At 33.1% G+C, this 17,246-nt stretch overlaps 1 protein-coding gene across 19 annotated transcripts in view; it reads right to left on the reverse strand.

Annotated features, from left to right (window-relative positions):
• The window catches only part of ANKHD1 (ankyrin repeat and KH domain containing 1), a 127,511-nt gene that overhangs the window by 67,852 nt on the left and 42,413 nt on the right, over positions 1–17,246 (reverse strand). For 18 of the 19 annotated variants that reach the window (XM_070232745.1, XM_070232744.1, XM_070232738.1 and 15 more), the window contains exons 8-10: positions 10,852–11,089; positions 10,430–10,621; positions 5,995–6,104 (exon numbers count right to left, since the gene is read on the reverse strand). In XM_070232745.1, coding sequence (XP_070088846.1) covers positions 5,995–6,104; positions 10,430–10,621; positions 10,852–11,089 — 540 coding nt within the window. The remainder of the gene's footprint in view (positions 1–5,994; positions 6,105–10,429; positions 10,622–10,851; positions 11,090–17,246) is intronic. The other variant, XM_005599154.4, reaches the window with a different exon arrangement.

Raw genomic sequence — 17,246 nt, forward strand, 5'->3', positions numbered from 1 at the left:
ACAAAAATTTAGCCACGATAATGAGGAAAATCACTGACGGACATAGGACTATTACTCAATGTGGCAAAGATGCCATAATTAGCAACAGTGTGTGCCTACCATACTTCTTTAGGTTGGTTCTATTTATTTTCTCTGATCCATTTCATCTAAAGAAGATTCATTACGAGCATAAAGAAAGAAAGCATGTCCTATCCCATGTCCTTGGGTATCCTCTCCCTCTTCCACTCCTATCTTCAAGGTGAGAAACGTCTTACAGTAAAATGGCAGTCTAAATTCTTTGTCCTTCATTGAACATTTCTTACACATATTGAAAGCCAAAGCTGAAAAAACAATCCTAAACAAAAGAAATTTTGAAAAGTTTGAAGGTATATAAGATGAGAAGAGAATGTAACACAAGTTTATTCTGCTATTTGAAATAAAATTTAACTGCAGGAAAAGAAGAATAAATTCATAATTGAATAATTCCAAAAATAACTGGAAAGACTATATTCTTGAGTAACCTTGATATTCCACAAGGGAAGAGGAAATAATTAACTTCAAACAAAAATTCATGTCAAGGAAAATCTTCCCACTTCTTTGACAGTATTTAAGTATTAAGGATAAATTATTGATAGTAAAAAGACTTAGGGTAGAAGAGATAATGATTTGGCATTATAATGCCAGATTATTCTTTATTGGGGTAGCCTTACTAAATTAACTGGATTTTAGGGATTAATAAATTTTATCAATTAAAATAATCTATAAAATACTTTATTATAAGCTAAATCTGTGAATCATTAATTACAAATAACCCCAAAATAATGTTTGGGGTAATTTAAAATATATCTGGTATATACAAAGATTTTAAGAGATAGAATAATTTATATAACACATCACCATTATTAGTAATGATGATTTACACCTTAAAAATTCATTTTCTTCAAGGATCTCACAGTACTTTACACATTCTTAAGCTAACAAAACACTCAAAATCATCTAGTCCATCCAGTACCTCCCAATAGGTAGTTAGTTAACTTGTTCTTTAGAAATCATAAAATTAGATTTCTTAAGCCAGGCCATTAAATATCATCTGGGTCAAATCCCTCATAAAAGAAAGCAGAAGGGGAAGAGGAGGAGGAAGAAAAGGAGGAAAAAAACTAAAGAAGCCTAGAGAATTTAAGTGATTTGCCCAAGGACACCCAGCAGAACCAAAGTAAGAACACTTACATGGTGTTAATAATATAGTCCATAAAATAATACTAGATTTCATTTTACAGATGAGAATATTGAAGCAAATATTTGCTTATAGATCAGTGATTTGATGATATCACTATCATCAAAATATATATTTTGATGATAATATATATCTCTCAAAATATTTAGTATGATAAATATTTAGGTGCCTTGTCTAATGTTCAGTGGCATCAGCTCTTTTTAAACAACTAATTGTAGCCTTTGTCACTCATTAGACCTCCATTCAGATATAGGGTTATAGGATGCCTTCTACAGGCATTTCTTCCTTTTAGTAGATCTACGTTCAAATAGCAATACGGGCCTATAAAATGCTAAATTGGGTCACAAAATCTCTTGATGTAAACCTAACTGCAATGTATTTACCTTCTCTAATATCTATGTTAATGGTTCATTATGGAAAATACTCCTTGAGTTCAGAAACTACTGATCAGTTATACTGTGGTATACCTCTTCTAGAAATGAAAGGCCAAGAAACCAGAAACAAGGAAGCAATACTTATTTACCTAATTTATATATCACTCTTTCTCCCATTCCAACTTTAGCTTTGTTGCCAAATACATGTGAAGGAAATTCGACAGATGACAAATATTTCTTCTATCTTAACAAATGTGTCAAAGTTTTAATGCTGAAATTAACATGCCATGATGAAAAGAGATTCTAATATCTTCATAAATGGTTGGAAAACACACTCACCAAATCAAAACACCTCTGACATGTTAGCCAACACAGTGTTGCCACCTAAACATATGTCCAAACTATCATTAGAGCCTTTGAAACTCTGAACTGATGCAGTCATCTTTCATAGATAAGGATCATGTCTATAACAATAAAATGGTTGGGCATGGAAGCCAGGAAAACATGGACAACAAAATAAGTCAAAATTAAAAGCAACCAAGAGAAAGAAGATAGCAGCAGAGTAATATTTTATAATCTAAATTATACTGTTGAATAGTTAACTATGTGAATTCTTCACCTTGAACTTGAGAAGCAATAGTGAACGGGGCTGGAGGACTGTGGTAAAAAAAATCAAGCGATAAGTGCTTTAGCTGAAGTAAGCTATAGACATGAGAATAAGTGTGAAACATTAAAATACTGCCTTATGGTCTAAAGACCAGTAATTGGGGAGAATGGCCTAGAGTAATACAGGACACCAAAGTAGTGGCTCAAAGACTATGGGAATTGGTCAACTTCAGTTTTTGAATGGTGTTTATTGGTTATTTCTGGTCAAGCAGTTCAGTAACAAATTTGTAAGGATACTGATAATATAAAAACTCCTTTTCAGACAAACAAGATTAAGTAGTTTCCAAAGGAGGTTGTTTTCTAAACATTTCTTTTAGATTTTAAGTACTATGGAAAGCTAATATGTTCTAATATACACTTTCTTACAATGGGTTTATATCACATAATACCTGTAATCACACCAAATAGTAAAAGCAAACCTGGGCCCAATAGACAACGATGCTATGCAGAGAAAGAAAAGATATAAAAGAATAATCTTTATTTCCCTATACAATGATTCCCATTACAGTGGTAACAAGAGATGCAAATAACAGGAAGATATGAATTAGGTCATTTGTTCAGGGCTCTCTGCTTATAGAATAAGCTCAATGCTTAGAGTAGTAATTAAAATGATTCTGCATGTTAAACAGAGAGAACTTTCAAAAGACTCTGGAATTAACGGACATCTTTTTATTTCATTTAATTACTGATTTTCAAAAAGAACACTTTTAAGTGGACTATTTAAGAATCCTAAACTAGTCCAAAGGTTTTAAATAATGGATTATTCAAATTTATGCAATTATTAAGAAGTTAGACAAGTACATATCAATCCATAATATCTAAATATGATGGATATTAAGTGTGCCTTTAACTGGAAATATCTATAAATATTTTTTAAACTAGAAAAAATGAAGTTTAAAATAACTAAGTTTCAAACTAGAAGATGCACATATTTTGAGGATCTAACTAAAAATGCTCAATTATGCCATCAGTGCTGGCTGTGAATTTTTTAAAAGCACTAAATAAGAAAATTTCTAGATGTCCTTTAAAACTGAGTTCTAAATTACACCTACTACACATTTAGAATGAAAAGCCCTAAAATTTCTCAGTTTTATCTCAGGAAACAGTACAAGAAAACCAAATTGTAGCATTAAGTTTTTTAAAGCCATACTTAACATCCTAACTGATTCTGATGCAGAATAATTTAAAGAATGGGAAACAACAGCTTTTAAGCTCCTTTTTAAAAAATATAATATCAAAACCTTGAATTATGGCACAGGTTAAGCTCTAAAATCTAACAAAGCATAGGGGTTGGTGCAGATTGTGTTCCAAAGGTTGACTTATACATCCTTATTTAAAACTGAGAGTAAAAATAGTTCCCCCAAAATGAAAGTTCTCAGCCAGAGAACCCCAAAAAAATCTATTTAACTTAAAGAACTACCAAACTACCAAATCTAGATATCAAGAACACATCTATAAAATGCCAGGAATGGAATACATTTCCACTCCATGCAATGGGAGTGAAGAGTCTTACATCTGCAAACCACTGGAGGAAATCACTATGGCCCAAAAGAGATATTAGTAGGTAGCAGCAAAGAAAGGAGGACAAGCAAGGTGCTATTGCCTTGTCAGGTCCAGCTAGTAAAACTTATCAGTCACTTTTTCTCAGGACTCAGGGACTGATCTGCCTGCTTTGCTCACTTCTTGTTTTTGACTAGGTCTCCCCTCCCCTCTGGCTTATATTAAAGTCTGAAATTACGAAGTTTATTTATAATGTTTTAAATATAAAACTATACTTTCCCATGCTTTCCACATTTTCTATAAATAATAATAATTATAATAATAATATAATCAGGAAAAGAACTAACATTAAAATTGAAATGTCTCTCCACAGACAGCAAAAGCATGGAATAGGCAATATATTTTTTAAAGTTAAAATCAATATATGAAATAACTCAAAAGGAGAAAAAAATAAAAAGTTATATACATGAAGTTATTATATCTAACAGTATTTATAACAGTAAAAAATGAAAAGCAAGTCAAAAGCTCAATAAAAAGTGAATGATTATAGTTCATCAACTTGATGGAATATTATGCAAGAATTATAAATATAGAGACTATGTAGCAATATGGAAAAGATTATGTAAGAACGCACAGTGGAAAAAATAGAAAACAACTGTATTACACTATAATCGTAATTATGTAAATATGAATACAAAGATAGATTGCAAAATAGAAAAATAAACAATTATGTTAAAATAACAGTATTACCTTTGTACTTGATTAAGATATATATCTATCTGAGCCACATTTTTAATCTCATATTTTGAATGTTAAAAGTAGTACGGTAAACTCAAATCTCTCTATCTGTTTATTTAATGCAACTCTTCTAAGGAACTCTAATCACGAACATTCTATTTACCTAATTCCAGAAGACTACAAAAATATAACATTTAAAAATATTTAATAACAGATTTTTAACTCAGTCAAAATCAGTAAAGTTTTGCTATACATTAAAGCACATTTAACAGACAGTTGCTCTTTTTCCTAGTGAATAGTCTCAGAAATTTGAACAAACAGGTTAAGAAAGTGACTTTGCTATAGAAAAGTGGAAGAAGAAAGAGAGAATTCAGCTAAGAATTCAGAGGATAAGAGCATTAAACTTTGCTTATAGTATCTAACCTTTTATGTTCTACCCTATTTCTTTATTTCAAGTAATGAAATATTTCAATTCTTAATTTTTATAGAAGACACAAAGCAACTTTAAAAAAGGAAAAAGACATAGAAAGAAGGCAGAAGATTGAGATCTACTAACGTATCTCTCTGTCATAATTCTCAAACAAAAAAAGCACACCTCTCAGAAATTCCAACTGATGGGGCACATTCTGATTAATAAAAATGAATGCCAGTGCTATCATTACAAATAGCATAATCATACTATACATTTATTTTAGTCAATAATTATTTTCCAACAATGTTCTCAAGTATCTTTTTGGGAAGGTCTGTTATTGGAAATAGTTTAAAAGGCAATACTTGCAGTTTCTTCTAAATAACCGAAACTAAGAAAGTTGATTCTCTACAACATTTATAGCTGTGTATGTCTCATATAGATTTTTAATACATAAGAGAATTCTCGGAGAAACTCTAGAAAGCAGTTTAAAGTACCCTCATAAAATAAAAATTAGTCAAACCACAGATTTCAGCAAGAAGCATGAACCATTGAGATATTATTCACAATTTCCCATAGTTGTAAGCATTATTACACACATGAACCTGCCATCTAATTTGAAATTTTGAAAAGCCAAAATAGAAAATAATAAAAGGATAGAGAAAAATAGAATGCTGTAATAATATTATTAGGAAGATAATAGTAGCTTTGTTTTTAATGTCTAATTAGAGAAACAAAAGAAATCACAAAGTGTTTTGACACACTATTCTATTATGTAAACATCACTGAATTTATGACATGTCTAATAAAGAACAAACGTTCAGGAATGTCCAATGGGATTAGGGTAAGAGGGGGAAACAAACTAATACTTTTACCTAGGAAATGAAACACTATGCTCTATTAAAAACTAAGTATTTTCAAATACATTTACTAATGCAACAACTAGAATAAGCAGCCAAACTCCTTTTTTTAAAGTTATTTTATATAAAGCATGCAAACTATTGATCATCTTTACTAGTGTTTTCTAAATGTTAAAAATAAATGAATGCAGATTAACATTCACACAAAAGTATTTGAAATTAAAAATATCTTACTAAATCAGCCCCTGCTTGAAGTAAAACATCTGCCACATCTGTATGTCCATTTTCACAAGCATACGTTAAGGCTGTGTCTCCTGTTGCTGTTGTAGCATGAACATTAGCACCTAGCAAACAAAAAAATCATAGCTTTACTCTGTGAATTATAAAATTATATTAGATAGTTCAATTCTGCAATTTGGTGAAATTGATAAACTCAAAATATGAAAATAGAATGTATTTTAAATATCTTAATTTTCCTTTAAATATGTTTTGTAAAAGTGCTTTTAGCCACACAGAAACGTATTACACCAAATGATTTTAAAACATAGTAATTTGCCTATATGTCCCCAGTAAGATATACCCTAAGAAATAAAAGATCTGCAACAAAAAATATCAAACAGTTTTCAGAAATCCTATTGGTGGTAGTGGTGGTTTGTATTCTGAGACAGTTCTATGGATATTGTGGTAAAAATCAAATGAATAATCCTTTGATGAGAGATGAAATTTTGGCATGGTTGAGAGAAAACACAGATATAAGATTTCTGAGGTTAAGTAAAAATCCTATAGTTCTGAACTGGAAGTATGGACATGATCATGATGGATTTTGTCTATAAGAAAAATAAATATTTCCTAACTCTGACCAACTAAAAAGGCCTAGAGACAATGATAGACCAAGCAGAAATAGCATCTCTCGCTTAGCCTGTAGTCTCTAAGTACCATCTCCTACTAAATGGAATTAAGGCTTCTCAGAGAAATGATTTGTTCCACGACTGAGGCAGAAACTGTGTGAGGCTGAAACACCTGGCCCTATCAGAAAGCAAGGAAATAGAGACTATAATGAGGTCATATCAAAAGGACTTAGGAGCTAAACTTATTGAGCAAGGATGGTCAAATTGTCCCATCTTTCAACAGTTTTTGCATCAAAAAGAATGAGGATGGTGTTCGAGTAAAACCCATCACATATGTTTAAACCCAAAAGTTGAAAATGATTTCAAGTCAAAAACAAAAAAACGCTTCATTGGTCACCACTGAAAGATGCTAGGGGACCACCTCATTATTTTGGAAACTGGTAAATTAGGGGGGAAAAAAACAAATGTTTATACTGCCACTCCTATATAATTTATACCTAAGGGTAACCAAATAGTTGTTGAGGGAAAGTTTCTTTTTACGGACATATTCCAGTTAATAAACAAGGACGGAATAATAGAATTTAGAATATCACCATTTTGCAACCCCTAATGAATTAATGGATCTAAGCAATCAGATCATCAATGGCTAATAATACCACAAAAGAGAGATACTCAGACGTTTATTACCTCCTAAGGAAAGTACACAAATACTACCTATGAAGTAGCCTAGTAAACAAAAAAACACACATCATACCTGATTTCAATCAAACCTCTAGATCTAACTACTACTTTATGGGAAATCCAAGAGACAGAAAAATAAGTTAAATGAAATCATGGAGATGTAACTAGCAAAATCCATTCTCTGAAAGCCTAAAAGATAAACATTCCATTTCTCATTTCTTCAACCAAAACTTGCAAGAAAAAAGGAAAGCATAGATTAAAAGGGACTTAAGAGACATACTGATCAATAGTTAGTATGAATCGTACTTGGAATGCTGATTCAAAAAAGTCATTAAATGCATATATACATTTATAAGACTATCAGGAAAATATGAAAACTGCGTGGATATTTAATGATACTAAGGAATTATTATTTAAAAATTTTAGATAGAAAAATGGTATTGTGATTTTTCTAAAAGATTATCTTCTAGAGATACACACTGAAATATTTATTGATAATGTAGAAAAATAAATTTATTTTTTAAATAATGTATTTTCAAATTAAATTTTAAATTTAAAAATGTTTTTATAATATGTATGGTGACAGATGCTAACTAGACTTATTATGTTGACCATTTCAACATATATACAAATATCACATCATTATGTTGTACATCTGAAACTAATATGATGTTATATGTCAATTATATCTCAATAAAAAAAATTTTAGGTGGGCCGGCACGGTGACCGAGTGGTTAAGTTCGCACACTCCACTGTGGTGGCCCAGGGTTTCGCTGGTTCGGATCCTGGGGGCTGACACAGCACCGCTTGTCAGGCCACGCTGAGGCAGTGTCCCCCATGCCACAACTAGAAGGACCCACAACTCTAAATATACAAGTATGTACCAGGGGGATTTGGGGAGAAAAAGCTGAAATAAATAAAGAAGAAGAAGATTGGTAACAGTTGTTAGCTCAGGTGCCAATGTTTTAAAAAAAACTTTTAATGTTTACTTTAAATAATTTTACAAAAATAAATGGGGGATATGGGAGGAGTATAGATAAAATGAGATTGGCCATGAATTAAAAAATTGATAAACCTGGGTGAGGGGTTCTTAGGGATCATTATACTATATTTTCTATGTTTGAAAAAATGCCAAAACAAAAGGTTTTTAAATTTTTTTTAATTGTATAGGCAATGTATTAAAAAACCTATTGGACTTTTCTTTAGAAGTGCTACAGTATAACACGAACTTCATGTAAATAAATCACTCTAATTTGGGGAAAAATTTTTTTAGGTAGTGACCACGTAAAAAAAGTGATTCTCAACCCCTGAGATAGTTTTGGAAACTAAATACTTCAAATTAGCAAAAGTAGCTAAACATGAGAATCAATGGTGATGGAATAGAAAAAACAATGTCAGGAGTTCTAAGTTTGAATACTGGCTCTGTCACTTAGCTTGGTTACCTTAGGGAAGGTAAATAACACGATTATGACTCCATTTCCATATCTATAATAATGTGTTTAATATCTCTTACTATATAGGGACCAGGGATAATTAATAGAGATAACACAAGAGCTGAGCAGAATGCTGGTATTCAATAATTTCTTAGTAAACATTTATTCCTTCTTTCAAAAGCCTCTTACAATAGCATGACTTTACTTAAGAGAGGGAGAGGGATGTGGGGAGAATGCAGAAAGATAACCACTGGTAAAGAAAGACCTCTTTTTATGTGGTATAACTGACATGAGAAGGATTCTTGAATGGGACACAGACAGTTATTGAAAATGATGAGGGAACAATGAATAATGCATACATTAACTACAGTGATTAAAAGTATTCGAGTCAGGGGACCAGCCCCGTGGCCAAGGGGTTAAGTTCACATGCTCCGCTTTCGTGGCCCAGGGTTTCACAGGTTTGGATCCTGGGCACGGACCCAGCATCGCTTATCAGGCCATGCTGAGGCGGCATCCCACATAACAGAAACAGAAGGACCCACAACAAGAATATACAGCTATGTACTGGGGGACTTTGGGGAGAAAAAGAAAAAAAAAAGACTGGCAACAGAAGTTAGCTCAGGTACCAATCTTGAAAAAAACAAAAGTATTCAAGTCAGGGAAGAGGTCAGCTTGTATGGTTGGTTTGTGCATTAGTTCAAAATCTAAACAATCATCTGAACCATTAACAATCTGGATTAAAAAGTTATTTCAATAATAATTCAAAGGAAAAACTGAGGCTGAGCTATATTCAAATTACACAGTGAAAGCCCAAAAAGCATATACAGTTTTGCTAAATATTTTATTTTCCTTTACATATTAATTTCTTTATATATGAAGTTTTAAAGAATATATCAGATATGGATAAAAGAAAAATTTTATATTATTTCTAAAGGATATATAAAGGTTGACATCTATCTGGATCAATTCTTTCCAGTAGATTCTTACTTTGTTCTATAAAACTACAAATAGTCTATGTAAAAATACTTATTCCTTATTACTGCTTAACAATGTATAGAGCACAAATTATTTTAAAACTAAGCACTTCTGGGCCAGCCCCAGTGTCCTAGTGGTTAAGTTTGGTGCACTCTGCTTCAGTGGCCCAGGTTTGGCACCTGGGTACAGACCTACACTACTCATTTGTTAGTGGCCATGCTGTGGCGATGGCTCACATACAAAAAGAGGAAGATGGGCAGCGGATGTTAGCTCAGGGCGAATCTTCCTCAGCAAAAAAATAAAATAAAATAAAACTAAGCACTCTGCCAAAAAAATTAAATTCCCATTTGTTCTTTTTCTTTTGAGAAGACTTAAAAATGCCAAGAAATGAACAGGTTTAAAGGTACCAAATTATAATGTCTGTAATCTCATCACACCTCCTCTTATTAACAAAGACTGGGAGGAGCTAACATCTCCCTTCCAAAAGCCATAAACCATTCAACGGACAGAGAAGGTCAATAAGAAGCCTCATGGTCACTAAGTAAACATTAATAACAATAAAAATCTTTTTTAAAAAACGACATTATTAGAGACGGAAGAGCTTAAAAAGAGCAGTTAAATTGTGGAGCTGTCTTTGAACTTTTGTAGAAATGAAAAAGTTAAGGTTAATTGTTAAAGTTATGAAAGCAATATAAAAGCCTTTTTCTAAAAGGCATTTTTAAAGCTACATACCAGCAGCCAGTAAATATTTAACCAACTCCAGGTGTCCCTCTTGAGAAGCCTCCATCAGAGGCGTGGAGCAGCCAAGTTCTATATCAGCCCCTGCCTTAATCAGGAAGTCTGCAACTTCAGAAAATCCTCCACAGCAAGCCAAGGTCAGAGCAGTTTCTTGGGTTTCTTCTGTCTGGGCATTTATATTTGCTCCTGGGGAAAGCATAAAAATAGATAAAACTAGTTGCAAAAGACATGATAAAGATATTAATTGTTCTGAATTGTGATAATCATCCCTATCTTCTCTGCTTCTGAGGTTCCTTCCAGGGTGTTGATAATTTATCATGAATGCAAAAATATACTTTAGTTGTAGTAAACTTCACTGATACACAAAACATCCAAAGGAAATTGACTTTTTTATTAAAGAAGTAAAACTACTTTACCTTGTGCTAAAAGTAGTGCCACCATCTCTTCATGTCCTTCTCGAGCAGCTTCCATCAAGGGAGTGTATCCTTCATCATTAACTTCTTCAAGATTTGCTCCCCTTTCAATAAGTAGAGCTGCCAATTCAACGTGTCCTCCACAGGCAGCTAGCGTTAACGGAGACTCAAAAGAATCTGCAGGCATGTTCACTTGAGCACCACTATCCAAAAGCAAACGTGCTACCTCTACATGTCCGTCCTGCACATTTTCAGAAGTAAAACAAGAAGGAAGGAAATTTTTTTTGTTTTGAGATTTTTTTAAGTGGGAGAAGAGAAGCAAGGGATTGAGGAAAGACAGAAAGGAAGAAAGAGAAGAGGCATCTTAGATGCATATATATTATCATGCCCATCCAAGCAATGAGATTGGTCTTATCAAAATCACCAAAATTGTTTTACTTAACTTTTGAACAGGCCTAAAAATTTCCAAAAGAATCAGACTTGTGACATATAGTTACAATTCCAAATAATTTTGAATTTCCACATTCTTTGAAGTTCAAAACTCTGTTAAATTCATAGTCAACAGTATCTCAAAATAATTACTGTTTCTACTACTGCTGGGTCAAATATAGCAATAACCTCAAACTCAGATGTCATGTTTAAGTACAGAAACTGTGTTAGATCTATTTAAGAAACAAAGACTTGGCAAAAAAATAACACAACAAATTCTGTGAAGTCATTACACTTGGGATTATGTCACCAAGGTAAACCCCTGTGGACTGATACTGCCCTATATTTTTCCTCATCACTAGCCTGTTACAGTGAGGCAAAGAATTTTACAAAGATGTAAAAATAAGTGTCTTATTCGCTTGTAAATAATTTACCATGGGCCCAAGTGCATAAATATTAAGGCAATCAACAACAAAATATCCTTATGGAAGGTATCTATTCTATCCCACTATCACCATAAATATCCTTCTTTAGTTGCAAATTCTTTACTTCAAAATTTTATGTAGGCCTTAACTCTTGTTGTGGCATATAAAGTCAGATGTCGCATTGTTTTATATTTCAAAAATGACCAAAATATTGCTAATGAAAGGTAAAGACTAAGTACAAAAATAAGGTTGGGCAATTCTTTTATTAAAAAATTAATTAATGAAACCTTAACTAAATGTCAGATTTCAGTATCCATCAAGAGTTTCATTACACTTAACTAAATAACTACCCTAGCCTTAATTACTTTTGACACAATGTCAAAAACAAATGACTTCACATTAAAATTTTAGTTTCTTAGTACTTCAAATACATGTAAAATAAAATATATTTTAACCAAACTAGTGTATTGAGTTATTTGGAATTTGAAATACATTCCTAATTGAAAGGTAAGTAAGGATTTATAAGTATTTATAGATTAGGGAACTACTGTTGTGCCTAGCTCCTCCAGGCTCCCAATAAACTGTTTTGCTTGAATTTAGGTGAATTTTTGAAGATTCTTTACAGATTCTGCTAACTTATCTTGAGTACATATATTAAGCACTTTTTTATATTAATGAATATTAATTTTGCCAAAGGAAAAAAGAATAAAAAATTAAAAAAAGAATAATCCAATGTTAAAGGTCTAATATAATTATTAGAATATGGTTTAATTCTAAGACTTTAGTCTTAGCCATAGAGCAGTAGCTGGTATTAGACTTACTCTTCTATCATAAACAACTATAAATTTGGAAAAAATAGATAAAGCAACTAGAAGTACTGGACAGCAACCAAGCTAGGGCTGGGGTTATGATCACTGAAAGAAGGGAGCACATGAGATGAACCTTATGTTCCCTCTAGCTTTCTCTCTTTGAACAACTTCCAAATGATGGCCCAAGGAAATAGAGCCTAAACAAAGAATGAATATCTCTTTGGGAAAAGGAAACAAAGATCAGAATACAAGGCAGCCCAAATAGTTAGGACTTGGGAGAGTGTGGGTAGGATACCCAAGAAAAAGCAAACACAGAGGAGTCGCAAAAATCTATATAAAATTATCCTCAGATACTCGGGCAACTCCTGAGTTGAACACACTAAGGATGAGACTCAAGGATGCCTGGCAGAGAATGCTGCTGAAAGGTTGGATACTTTGGGAGTTCCGACTCTGCCAGAATGGAGGGACCTTGGTGAATACTCCAGGCTTTCAGTTGAGATGGTAGAAGGCCATACCCAAGGAGTAAAGACCTGGAATCCTAACTCTAGGACCAAGGAGTAAGGACCTAGAGTAAAGCTGAAATTAAGCCTCAACAGGATCAGTGACCCACTGGTAATTTAACTGCCTGCTAGAACAAAATTTAACAGTCTTAAAAGGAGGACAGGATAATCCAGAGCCTCAAAAATGGATCATCCATAGCATATGCCTTACGATAAAGAATTACTAAAAGACCAGCCCAGTGGCACAGTGGTTAAGTGCGCACGTTCCGCTTTGGCAGGCTGAGGTTCACCTGTTCGGATCCTGGGTGCTGACATAGCACTGCTTGGCAAGCCATGCTGTGGTAGGCGTCCCACATATAAAGTAGAGGAAGATGGGCACGGATGTTAGCTCAGGGCCAGTCTTCCTCAGCAAAAAGAAGAGGATTGGCAGCAGTTAGCTCAGGGCTAATCTTCCTCAAAAAATAAAATTTACTAGACATGTTAAGAGGCAGAAGAAAGTGACTGATCATCAAGACATAAAATAACCAAGAAAAGCAGTCTCAGAACTGAATCAAAAATAGGAGTTAGCAGAAAAGGACTTCAAAATAACTATTAATGATATATTAAAGAAAAAAGGAAGGAAATGGATGAAAACATAAATTTCAACATAGAGTCAGAATATAAAAACACAACATCAATAAATAAATTTAAATGTAAATGGTTTAAACAAACCAATTAAAAAACAGAGACTGGCAGAGTGGGTCACAAAACATGAACCAAATATATGCTGTCTACAAGAAACTCACTTCAGTATAATGATATAGGTATATCAAACACACCAGAGTTTGAAAGAAAAATATAAAAACATTTATCAGGCAAACATTAATCAAAGGACAGCAGGAGTAGCTATATTAAAGGGCCAAGCCATGAAGAAGACATGGCAATTCTAAAAATGTGTATGCACCAAATAACAGAGCTCCAAAAGGTGAAAACAAGTGAAGCAACTAAAGGAAGAAATAGACAAATCCACAAGTATTGTTTCAGATTTCAATACCCTTCTCTCAACAATTGTTAGAACAACTGGACAGAAAATTGGAAAGGATGTAGAAGAACTCTACCATCAATCAACAGGATCTAATTGACATTTATAGAACCAACAGCAGAATATACATTCTTTTCAAATGCCCATGGAATATACATCCACATTCTGACTATAAAACAAATGTCAAAAATTTTAAAGAGCTGAAATCATACAGTGTGTTCTCTGATCACAATAGAATCAAACAAGAATCATTAACAGAAAGATAACAAGAAAATCATCACACATTGAAACATTTGGAAACTAAACAACGCACATCAAAATAATTCATGAGTCAAAGAGGAAGTCTCAAGTGAAACAAAAAAAATACACTGAACTAAATGAAAATGAAATACAACATATCAAAATTTGTAGGATACAGCTAAAGCAGTACCGAGAGGAAAATTTATAGCACTAAATGCATACAATTAGAAAAGGCAACATGTCTCAAATCAATAATCTAAGCTCACATCTCAAGAGCCTAGAAAAACAAGAGCAAAATAAACCCAAAGCAAGCAAAAGGGAAATAGAATAGAGTAGGATTAAATGAGATAGAAAATAGAGAAAACTTTGAAAACCAAAAGTTGATTCTTTAAAAAGATCAACAAAATTGACAAACTTTAAGTTAGACTTACCAAGATAAAAAGAAGACTCCAATTACTAAAATCAAGAATGAAATAAGCTGGGGCTGGCTCCATGGCTGAGGGGTTAAGTTTGCGTGCTGCACTTAGGCAGCCCAGGGTTTCACCAGTTCGGATCATGGGCGCGGACATGGCACCACTCACCAGGCCATGCTGAGGCAGCGTCTCACATGCCACAACCAGAGGCACTCAAAACTAGAATATGCAACTATTTACCAGGGGACTTTGGGGAGAAAAAGAAGAAGGGAAGAACAAAAAAAAGACTGGCAACAGATGTTAGCTTAGGTGCCAATCTTAAAAAAAAAAAAATATAAATAATTTTTTAAAAAAAGAGTGAAAGAAGGGACATTAACATTGACCACACAGAAATAAAAAGGATTATGAGAGCACACTACAGGCAACTGTATGCCAACAAATTAGACAACCTAGATGAAATGGACAAATTCGTAGAAAGATGTAAACTACTAAAACTGACTCAAGAAAAAACAGAAAATCTGAACAGACCTAAAAAGCAAGATTGAATTAGTATGTAATCAAAAATCTTCCCACCCAGCAATGTTACTCCTAGATATATACCCAACAGAAATGATTGCTTGTGTCCACCAAAACACATACAAAAGAATGTTCACAGCAGCTTCACTAGTAATACCTGAAGTCTGTAAATAACACAAATATCCATCATAGCAGACTGGATAAAAAGTGGCATATTTATACAATGGAATACCACACTAAAATGAAAAAGAGCAAACTACTGTAAGATGGAACAATATAAATAATTCTCACAGAAATAATGTTGAGTGAAAAAAGTCAGACACAAAAGAATACTTATTGTATTATCCTATTTATATGACGTCCAAAAGCAAGAAAACTAATTTATGGCAACAGAAGTTAGAATTGTGCTTACTCTTGAAGGAGGGTACTGATTGGGACGGGGCATAGATGAGCCTTCTGGGGTGCAATATCTTGATCTAGTTGTTACATGAGTGTATACATATAAAAAATTTCAGGCCATCTACATAAGATTTGGCAGTTTTCAATATGTCAGTTATACCCAATTTAAAAGTATTATATTTTTTCTATCATTTAAAGGAATTTGAGAAAATAGGTTTTTAAAAACAAATTCCTGATTTACTCTGCAAACATTTAGAAGCATCATTAAAACAAATGTATTAAGTCTTCCAATTACTAATTTGTTTGTACAGATTGTTAGCTCAGACCTTTCCCTATAATGTATCCTACTGATTACCTTGAATTATTGGTATATCCTTGTTAGAACAAGGATACAAGGATACCTTGTTCAGAAATAATACATGTATGGATTGAGAACTTTTTATATTAAGAAAGATAAAATTTCTTGGGAGTTGTGCAAAGATAGCTGGAAATTCTTTGTCACACTTTCTCATTGAAAGATAAATTTTATCTCCCCCTAGTCCCTGCATTTGGGCTACCCTATGACTGCTTTAACTCATAAAATATGGTGATTGATGCTGTTCTTAGCCTCTCTCTTAGTATACTAATCCTTGGGATCCAACTACTATTAAAGAAGTCCATGGAGAGCTGACCTATGGCGAGAGAGAGGTCCCAGACTTCCAACCATCATGTGAGTTAAACCATGCTGGAAATTCCATCCAGCCACTATCTAACAGCATCTAAATGAGAAACTCCTCCATTGAAAGAGAAAAACAGAATAACCAACCAAACAAGCCACAGAATCATGAGAAATAATAAACAGCTGTTGTATTAAGCCACTACATTTTGAGTGACTTGTTACGCAGCAGTAGACAACAAAATAGGAATTAACATAGGCAATGATGTGCCTATCACATTTCAAAAAACATTTGTACTTCCAAGTAACTTTCTTGTCATTAAACCTGTCTTAAAAACTCCGCTTGCTCTCTATTTCTTTATTTGATATACTCTTTGTAGATATGCATGTTATCTATGTGCTTATGGAAGAAGTAGAAGAAAAGTGGTTCCTGGATTGATCTATGACCAAATATGTCAGAAATGTTTTTGGAATCTAGCATTGTTTTATCAACAAAGGCTTACATTTACTAAGTAATATCTCTTGAAATATTTTTATTTTGAAAATTTGTGTTGTCACCAGACAATAAATGTTAAGTATATTCTCTGTTAGTGTATGCAAATAAAAATTTCTCAGCATATAGAAAAGATTTCACTTTTACTGTCAAAACTTTTCCTATAATTTTTCTAATAGTGCTTTTTAAAAATTTTGGCTTAAATAAGAGTCAGCATAATATTGGTAGCAAAAACACTCAGCTGAAAAAAAAAGACCCTAGACTTAGGCAGGGCCACCACATACAAAACCTACACAATTGATTACAGTGGGCCTAGAACTCCAACATCTGCCATCTAACTGCATGATTTGGGACAAGATTCCCAAACTCCTTTGTTTCTTCTTTCTTTCAGTTAAGAAATGAAGAATATGACCTAAACTTCCAGATTTTATGTTGACAGCATTAAAGGTGATTATTCTGTTTGATATAAAATACCTGGATTGATACCGACCCTGATAT

The sequence above is a fragment of the Equus caballus genome, chromosome 14, assembly GCF_041296265.1.
Source record: "Equus caballus isolate H_3958 breed thoroughbred chromosome 14, TB-T2T, whole genome shotgun sequence".
NCBI classification, from domain to species: Eukaryota; Metazoa; Chordata; class Mammalia; order Perissodactyla; family Equidae; genus Equus; species Equus caballus.